Here is a 9,595-nt window from a genome sequence, read left to right as displayed (position 1 = left end):
TTACCCACTTGCACAGCAAAACGCACTGGAAGGTTTGTTTTGTTTTCTTGTGTTTTTGTTACTTGGATACTTTGATTGGAAAATAGGTCTGCTAGCATGCTGAAGCTAGTATAGCATGGTAATGATGTGACGAGCTTATAATTAGTTGATGTTTTAGAAGTGTTGCAACTTCCTACTGCTTGTCAACGTTTTCGTCCATCGCTTGACAAGTTTGCTAATGTTTTCTCTTGGTCCAGACGCTGGACCCTTACCACAGGCCTTGGGCTTCGTCGCTGTCCGAAGTCCTTCAGAGCAAACCACCAACAGAAGAGAAGCTAACAAAACCAGCCAAAGGTACTTTGATGACATTTTTACCTTCTGGACGACTCGCGTCCTCATCATTATCGTTGTCGTCGTACCAGCCAGATCAAAGAGTCAAACCTTCGCCATTCTTTCATTTCCTGCTCTTTTCTGTAGCTCCTCCTTGTGGATTTTTAAAATGTGCGACGTGTCTCGCAGGTTCGGAGTTCCTACTTCCTGTCCGAGGATTTTTCTGTCTGCTGTGTAAGAAGTTCTTTGGAGACGGCATCTGTGCAGAAGAGCACACTACCACTCACTTTCACAACGACTGCTACAAGGTACACACTTTAGTTGCCGCCCAGTGGCGCTCATTTATGCGACTGTCACGTCTTAGCTTAGAGAGCTAATGGAGCGACAACGAATAAATGAGTAAGCAGAACATGCGCACAGGTGTAGTCACAAACATAGAACAGGGCTTCCAAGCGTTCTGTACAGAGCATCATTCACTTTTTCCCATTTTCTTATGTTACTGCCTTATTCCAAAGTGTAATTAACAAATGTTTGTCCTCAAAATTCTACACACAAAACCCTATAATGACAAGGTTAAAGTTTTTTTTCTTCTTAATTTTTGCTAATGTATTCAAATAAAAAACTTGGAAATCATAAGTATTTACAGCCTTGGCCATGAAGCTCCAAAGTGAGCTCAGGTGCAATCTATTTCAGCTGATCGTCCTTGAGATGTTTCACACTTTAATTGGAGTCCACCTGTTGTAAATTCAGTCGGTTGGACATGATTTGGAAAGGCACACACCTGTCTTTATAGAAGGTCCCACACTTGACAGTGCACGCAGACAGAGCACACACCAAGAATGAAGTCCAAGGTAGACCTCCAGGACAGGATTGTCTCCAGGCACAAATCTGGGGAAGTGTACAGAAAAATATCTGCTGCCTTGAAGGTCCCAATGAGCACAGTGGTCTCCTTCATTCGTAAATGGAAGAAGTTTGGAACCACCAGGACTCTTCCTATAGATGAGCGATCGGGGGGGAAGGACCCTAGTCAGGGAGGTGACCAAGAACCACGTGGTCACTCTGTCAGAACTACAGCATTCATCTGTGGAGAAAGGAGAACCTTACAGAAGGACAACCATGTCTGCAGCAATCCACCAATCAGGCCTGTATGGTAGAAGCAATTCCTTTGTAATAGTTTTCCAAAATGCACCTAAAAGACTCTCAGACCAGGAGAAACTAAATTATCTGGTCTGCTGAGACAAAGATTGAAGTCTTTGGCGTGAATGCCAGGCGTCATGTTTGGAGGAAACCGCTCATCTCCTGACCAACACCATCCCTACAGTGAAGCACGGGGTGGCAGCATCATGCTGTGGGGTTGGTTTTCAGCGGCAGGAATTGGGAGACTAGTCTGGATAGAGGGAAAGATGAATGCAGCAATGTACAGAGACACCCAACGCTTCCCATCCAACCTGATGGAGCTTGAGAGGTGCTGCAAAGAGGAAAGGTTGAAACTGCCCAAAGATATGTGTGCATCAACAAAGTACTGAGCAAAGGCTCTGAATACTTAAGTACAGTTGATTTGATAGTATTCTAATAAATTGCAAACATTTCCAAGGAAAAAATTATTTTATTCCATTTTGCAATAAGGCGGTAACAAAACAAAATATGGAAAAAGTGAAGCGCTGTGAATACTTTGAGGATGCACTGTGTGTACTTCAGCATCTTTTGTAGCTTAGTTTCAGGAAGTCTGTTTGTGTCATGGTTTTTTACACTTGTGTACGTTTTAATAAACGCTGCCGCTCACAAACATGTATTCATTCCAAGAGTCTTCCATGAGTTTAAAGACATTTGACTTTCCCGCCCTATTCCAGAAAAAAATGTACGAAAATCCGCTGTACGAGCAGAGAAGGAACCTGGACCGGCAAGCCGGGCTGGTCGCTGACGTGACTGCAAAGAAGCTGGAGAAGGACAAGAGCGGCAAAAAGAAAGCCAAGAAGGAAAAACAAGATGAAGAGCGTGCATTGAAAGTGGAAAAAGAGGAAGAGAAGGCAAAAGCTCTAAAGATAGAGGATGAGTTCAAAATAAGCAAGACTCGAGATGAGCACAGTCCTTGTCCCAGCAAGAAATACAAGGATGAAAAGTATGAGTCCAAGAAGAAGGACAAGTGCTATCCTGACAGAGAGGAAGACGTCAGGCTCAAGTACATCAGGAGAGATGAGGAGGAGCCAGGTATCCGTCGTTATCGACATCACAGACAGGAAGAGGACAAGTACGACCGACGGCCCCGATACGACCCGAGAGACGAGGACAAGCACAAATTTGCGAAATATTCCGAGGGCTATTCCAAGAACGAGCGTGAACGAGAAGTCAGGAGCGTGGAGAAGGACACATCGAACAAAAGCGAAGCTACGCCAGAAGCAAACAAGCAACCGAAGCCTTACGATCCGCCCAAAGTCATGAGTGGACCGAGTCCGGCAATGAGAGCTAAACTCCGCAAGCAAAGCTTGGAAGCAACCAAGCACGCGGCTGTGACCTCGGCGCCTACCTTTGGGAGGTTTACTTGGAAGAAAAAGGAGAGTCAGCTGGCTCTGGATGCCAAGAAAGAGGCCGCCCAGTTCATCAAGGAGGAGGAAGAAGCCTTGGAAAAAGCCAAAGCCACGAACAAAGCTGACGGTAGTTCCACTGACGACACTTTTGCAAAGTCCATAGCCCTCGCCCAAGAGATCGCTCAAAAGATGTGTGGGAATAGAAGGACCATGCCTTGGGCGTCAAAGGGGGTCAGACAATCTCAGATCCGACCCAACTTTCCTGTCCCTGCCTCAGAATTCAATACAACAGTCATGACGGGAAAAGCCGCACCGTTTGTAAAACCCCAGAGCTCAGGTAGTCCAACAGAGACTAAACCTATTTTCGCAGCTTCTAACACAAAGTTCGGTCCTCATCCCCCTGTGTCTTATCCTTCCCCACTTGTTAAATCTTTGCAACGGTTTCCGGCTCCTCATGTCCCACTTGTGTCTCAATCTGTGCAGAGGTTTTCTAGTCCTCTTGGCCCAACTGTGTCTAAATCTCTGCAATATTTTCCTTGTTCTACTGGCCCAGCAGTCCCCAGACCAGTTCTGACTGTGTCTCAGCCTGCCTCGTTAGTCCCCAGCCTCGCTCCCGCTGTGTCTCAGCCTGCCTCCTCAGTCCCCAGCCTAGCTCCGGCTGTGTCTCAGCCTGCCTCCTCAGTCCCCAGCCTAGCTCCGACTGTGTCTCAGCCTGCCTCCTCAGTCCCCAGCCTAGCTCCGACTGTGTCTCAGCCTGCCTCCTCAGTCCCCAGATCCGCTTTGCTTGTGTCAAATTCTGCCTTCTCGGTTTCCAAAGCATCTCCACCTGCATCTTTATGGATAACTAGTCCTGATCCGAAACTGTCTGGGCTTGCGCCATTGGTGGCTGACCCAGTTCGCCAAGAGTCGAAACCTAACACGGCAGACGCCGCTCCATTTGAAACATCAACAAACGAGCCAGATGTGGCAGCTCCCGGTGTGCCCGAGAGTGAGCAGACTCAGGCCGTGTTTGTCAAGCCCCCACCGTTCATCAACACAAGTGAAGGATCTAAGAGGTCTGAGAAACCAAAAAGTAACCTGGCTGCAGCCAAAGCCCAGGAGTTATTTGGCATCTTCTACAGCAGCATAGGCAAGCCAGGACCTTTGTCGTTTACAAAGTCGACTACAGCCAACAGGGGTGAAAAGAGTATCACCCAGTCCATTAGCAGTCCTTCTCCAAGCCAACGAGCTCCACAACCTTCTAACACACCTCAGCAGACACAAAATAGTATGCCACAAACCCCAGAACCAGAGCCCCAGTTGGATATTCACATTGAATCTGTTTGGTCTTTACAGACTGGCTTGGACTTAGCATCTGAGAGGGTTCTGAGTGCGCATGATCATGAACCTGCTAAGACAGCACCCACGTCACAAAGGCAGCATGAGGAAAAAACAGTTTCAGAACCCAAAATACACAATGATACCCCAACTCAAGACCTTCCAGAACCTGCTAGGATAGCACCCACGTCACAAAGTCAACATGAGGGAAAAAACGTCTCTGAAACCAAAGTACCCGACGATACCCCAATTCAAGACCTTCCTGAACCTGCTAAGATAACACCTACGTCACAAAGTCAGGACCAGGAAAAAACGGTTTCTGAATCCAAAATACACAACGATACCCCAATTCAAGACCTTCCCGAACCTGCTAAGATAACACCTACGTCACAAAGTCAGGACCAGGAAAAAACAGTTACTGAATCCAAAATACACAACGATACCCCAATTCAAGACCTTCTAGAAACACTTCCAGTAACGGATCATGAATCCACACCTTGTCCTAGCTCTCAAGGAAAAACTGCTCAAAAGAGAAGTCCTACCGTTCGCACCACCCCTGTACGACAAACACGATCCAAAACCAGATCCCAGACCAGGCAGCAGCATTTTCATGTCCAGTCAGAACCAGAGCCGGCCTTGGGAGTTTCTGACTTAAACATCGTGGAATTCTCGGATCAGGACTCTGGGCCACATCAAGACCGCAAGGAGATTCCCGAAGCGTTGGAAACATCTGAAAATGTGGACATGACCATTCCAGACTCCCAGTTGACTTTGAGTTCAACGGGGTCGGACTGAGAATCCGGGATGATGAATTCAGTCAATGAAGTTTCCAGGATCATGGATCCACAGGATCAAACTTTTGTCTGCTAAGAATAGTTGCTTTTGGAACGCTCTTACCGTATTTTCCGCACCATAAGGCGCCCCGTGTTATTAGCCGCACGTTTAATGAACGGCATATTTCAAAACTTTGTTTACCTATTAGCCGCCCCGTGCTATTAGCCGCACCTACGCTACGCTAAAGGGAATGTCAACAAAACAGTCAGATAGGTCTGTCAAACTTTAATAATATATTACAAACCAGCGTTCTAACAACTCTGTTCACTCCCAAAATGTAATGTGCAAATGTGCAATCACAAAAATAGTAACACTCAAAATAGTGCAGAGCAATAGCAACATCAATAACTCAACGTTGCTCATACGTTAGTGTCACACAACACACAAAATAAACATTTAAAGCTCACTTTCTGAAGTTATTACTCATCCACAAATCCCTCAAATTCTTCTTCTTCGATGGGCTTCACTTGTTTTTTGACACCATCGATGATGTGGACGCGCATGCAGTCGTAGATCAACAGGAACGGCGCTGCGTGAAAAAAGTCACCCGGTGTCTTCGCGTAAACGTCTATCAACCACTCGCTCATCTTTTCTTCATCCATCCATCCCTTCGAGTTAGCTTTTATGATGACGCCGGCTGGAAAGTTCTCTTTTGGCAAGGTCTTCCTTTTGAATATCACCGTGGGTGGAAGTTTCTGGCCGTTAGCATGGCAAGCTAGAACCACAGTAGGACGACTTCTCATTCCCTGTGGTGCGAATATTCACCGTACGTGTTCCCGTTGTATCCACAGTGCGGTTCACATGAATATCAAAAGTCAGTGGAACCTTGTACGCGTGTCTCTTAGTAGGAGACATTTTGTTGTCTTTACAGAAAAACAAATGAAATTAAATATCCGCGAGCTTCTTCTTCTACGGGGGCGGGTGCTCACCTTGGCGGTTGCTTACAGTAGAAGAAGAAGCTCTTCCTCTTCTATGGGGGCGGTTGCTTACCGTAGAAGAAGAAGCGCTTCCTCTTTTACGGGGAAAAAAGATGGCGACTGTTTACCGTAGTTGCGAGACCTAAACCTTATGAAAATAAATATGAATATTAATCCATATATAAGGCGCACCGGGTTATTAGCCGCACTGTCTGCTTTTGACAAAAATTGTGGTTTTTAGGTGCGGCTTATGGTGCGGAAAATACGGTACTTTTGATCCCAGATTCCATTACAGTTTTTCCTCTGTTATACAGGGATTAGTCCGGTCCTGACAGAGACCCATTCAGTGTTTTTTATTTTATTTTAAAAAGAAAACATTTGTCATTCTGAAGTTGTAAAGAAAGTTAAGGAAGACTCCAAGTAAGGATGGTTCCCCGTCTAGTTCTGCTTCATTTAATCGGAGTAGCTTCTGCCTCACGCTCGCTCGAAAATTTGCTCAGACTGCATTTTTCTGCTGGTCTTTCCTGGAGGTCTGACACGGGATGCATGCCCACTTAGTCCAGGACCTTGGCGTGTGTTCAATCCAGGAAGGAGATGAATTCCCTCAATGTACATAATTCACATCCGTTTGTCTAAAGTTGTTTTTATTAAAAGTTCCTTTGAGGAAAAACTGCTGGTTCTTGTGATGTTTGATCAAGAGTCCATTGTTACTTTCCCTTAAGAAGTAATCATAACCAAAGTGCTCCTTCACAGACTATATTCACACTGCAGGGTTGGATGTCTGATTTGGATTTTTCTTTAAAATCCGATCTTTTTAGCGGCCGTTCAATTTGACCCGGAAACAGATATAATTGGCAATTTCAAGGATTTTGTGGAATCAAAGTCAACATTTTCTGAACCAAATTATTGCACGTAGAAGATTAAGGAAGTATTTTGGCTCACGCAGTTTTACGGGATATTTTGCTTTGGGTTTTCTGCTCTGTTAACTGGTTCTTCCGTAACCGTCAATTTTGGGGAATAATTATGAGGCCTATCGCTTTTTAAGTCGTTCTAGTCCAGGGGTGGGCAATTAAGACACGCTAGCCACCGACCGCACGGATGATCGTGGTGAAGTCCTTCGTCCTTCCGTCGATCGCTGGAACGCAGGGGAGCACGGATGTTGATGAGCAGATGAGGGCTGGCTGGCGTAAGTGGAGCGCTAATGTTTTTATCATAGCTCTGTGAGGTCCCGTTACTAAGTTAGCTTCAATGACGTCGTTAGCAACAGCATTTTTAAGCTTCGCCAAGCTGGAAAGCATTAACCGTGTATTTACATGTTCATGGTTTAATAGTATTGTTGATTTTCTGTCTATCCTTCCAGTCAGGAGTTTTATGTATTTTTGTTTCTATCTACATTTGAGCCCGATGCTATCACGTTAGCTCCGTAGCTAAGTTAGCTTCAATGGCGTCGTTAGCAACAGCATTTTTAAGCTTCGCCAGGCTGGAAAGCATTAACCGTGTATTTACATGTCCATGGTTTAATAGTATTGTTGATCTTCTGTCTATCCTTCCAGTCAAGGATTTATTTATTTTGTTTCTATATGCAGTTAAGCACGATGCTATCACGTTAGCTCCGTAGCTAAAGTGTTTCGTCGATGTATTGTCGTGGAGATAAAAGTCACTGTGAATGTCCATTTCGCGTTCTCGACTCTCATTTTCAAGAGGATATAGTATCCGAGGTGGTTTAAAATACAAATCCGTGATCCACAATAGAAAAAGGAGAGAGTGTGGTATCCAATGAACCAGCTTGTACCTAAGTTACGGTCAGAATAAAAAAAAGATATGTCTTGCACTGCATTCTAGTCCTTCACTCCAACGTTCCTCATCCACGAATCTTTCATCCTCGCTCAAATTAATGGGGTAATCGTCGCTTTCTCGGTCCGAATCTCTCTCGCTGCTGGTGTAAACAATAGGAAAATATGAGCAGTCCCTCCGGTGTCGTCACGCTACTTCCAGTAAGGGCAAGGCTTTTTTTTATCAGAGACCAAAAGTTGCGAACTTTATCGTCGTTGTTCTCTACTAAATCCTTTCAGCAAAAATATGGCAATATCGCGAAATGATCAAGTATGACACATAGAATGGATCTGCTATCCCCGTTTGAATAAAAAAAATTCATTTCAGTAGGTCTTTAACTTTACACAAAAGCAGATTGCTTTTGATGGTTTTATTTTTAACACTGTCTTACACTACACTTCCTGATGTATTGCAAAAATGTAAATTTGTGCACAGGTTTAATTTAAAGTTTATCCTGCATCCTCTTTAAAAGTCCAACATTTTTCCCCATCAGATTTGGACAACCATCTGTTGTCACACCTGCCAGCTAGTCCCATTTCAGTCCTAACATGTCCAAACACGCATTTACCTATGTGAACAAGTCATTACCTGTGGTTGTCCCTTTTAATTGACTGCATGGCTGCCAGCTCCTCCGTGATTTGAAAGTCAGCAGTTATCCCACGTAAGAAGATGATCAGCTGGGCGGTGTCGCGTACATCGCAGCTCTCATCCAAAGCCAGCGAAAAACAGTCAAAGTCGGCCGTTCTGTTCTTCAGCTGAAGCTCCAAGTTTCCGAGCATATCAGCGCAACAGAGTCCAATAAGCACTCCTTAATAAACTCTCCGTTAGAAAACGCCTTACTTTTTCTGGCGATTTTGTGAGAATGACGAAACTTGTCCTGACGGCTGCATTCTGCGGGTGTGAAATATGGCAAAAAGTCCTTGTTGGGTTTGCAGTTTTACCATCAACGCATCAGCCTCCCTTGCGCGCGCTTCATCGGACAGATTCCGGTATTTTTCCTCGTCCTTCGTCGTGTAGTGGCGATTCAAATTATATTCTTTAAACACAGCAACTTGTGTACCACAAATTAAGCACACGGCTTTACCTTTAATTTCTGGAAATAAATATTTGGCAGTCCATGTCTTGTTGAAAACACGGCATTCGTCATCAACTTTTCTCTTTTTAGCGTCTTGGGGGTAACCGTGCATCACTTGTCGCTGTGCACCTTCACTCACAGGTTACACACGGACATACGTCCATAAATAACACTTCAAAATAAAAGCAGCACAGTTGTATTGCGCGCACGACATAGATGTTTTTTAAACTTTATTTTGTAATTTGTGATTGCGCTGTTCACGTTCACTCACGCGCATACGTCCACACGGAAGTTATACAAATAACGCTTTTCAAAACAAAAGCAGCACCGTTGTATTGCACACTCGACATAGATACTTTTTAAAATGTATTTTGTAATAATGATTGGCCTCACGCGGGCCGGACAGGGACGCACAAAGGGCCGCAGAATGCCCAGGTCTGTTCTAGTCGGATGAATGCGATTTGAGCGCAGGACGCATCGCATAAATTTCCGATTTGATTCCATGTACAAACGAGGCCTGGGTCGGATATGAAAAAATCGGAAAAATCCGATACAGGTCGCATACGGGCAAAAAAATCGGAATTGACCTGCAGTGTGAGAACAAGGACATAGATGGAATTATAGTTACCAGGGAAATTGAGTAGTTTTAGAACAAGGGTGTGAAACTTGTTTTCATTGAGGGCCACATGGCAGTTATGGCTGCCCTCAGAAGGCATTGGTCATTATGTTTTAGTACTCTGTAGACTGGCAAATCAGTCGCAATAATTTAATTGTAGAGTTTTTTT

At 44.7% G+C, this 9,595-nt stretch overlaps 1 protein-coding gene across 2 annotated transcripts in view; it reads left to right on the top strand.

The window, feature by feature from the left end:
- znf318 (zinc finger protein 318) overlaps positions 1-6,566 on the top strand; it is a 26,203-nt gene extending 19,637 nt beyond the window's left edge. For both annotated transcript variants that reach the window (XM_062059354.1, XM_062059353.1), the window contains exons 8-11: positions 1-32; positions 237-333; positions 499-617; positions 2,160-6,566. The exon at positions 1-32 is cut by the window's left edge. In XM_062059354.1, the coding sequence (XP_061915338.1) occupies positions 1-32; positions 237-333; positions 499-617; positions 2,160-4,946 (3,035 nt within the window). In that variant the 3' untranslated portion in view covers positions 4,947-6,566. The remainder of the gene's footprint in view (positions 33-236; positions 334-498; positions 618-2,159) is intronic.
- The last annotated feature ends 3,029 nt before the right edge of the window (positions 6,567-9,595 follow it).

Source organism: Entelurus aequoreus, linkage group LG09, assembly GCF_033978785.1.
Source record: "Entelurus aequoreus isolate RoL-2023_Sb linkage group LG09, RoL_Eaeq_v1.1, whole genome shotgun sequence".
Classification (NCBI taxonomy): Eukaryota; Metazoa; Chordata; class Actinopteri; order Syngnathiformes; family Syngnathidae; genus Entelurus; species Entelurus aequoreus.
This window is presented reverse-complemented; position numbering and strand designations above follow the sequence as displayed.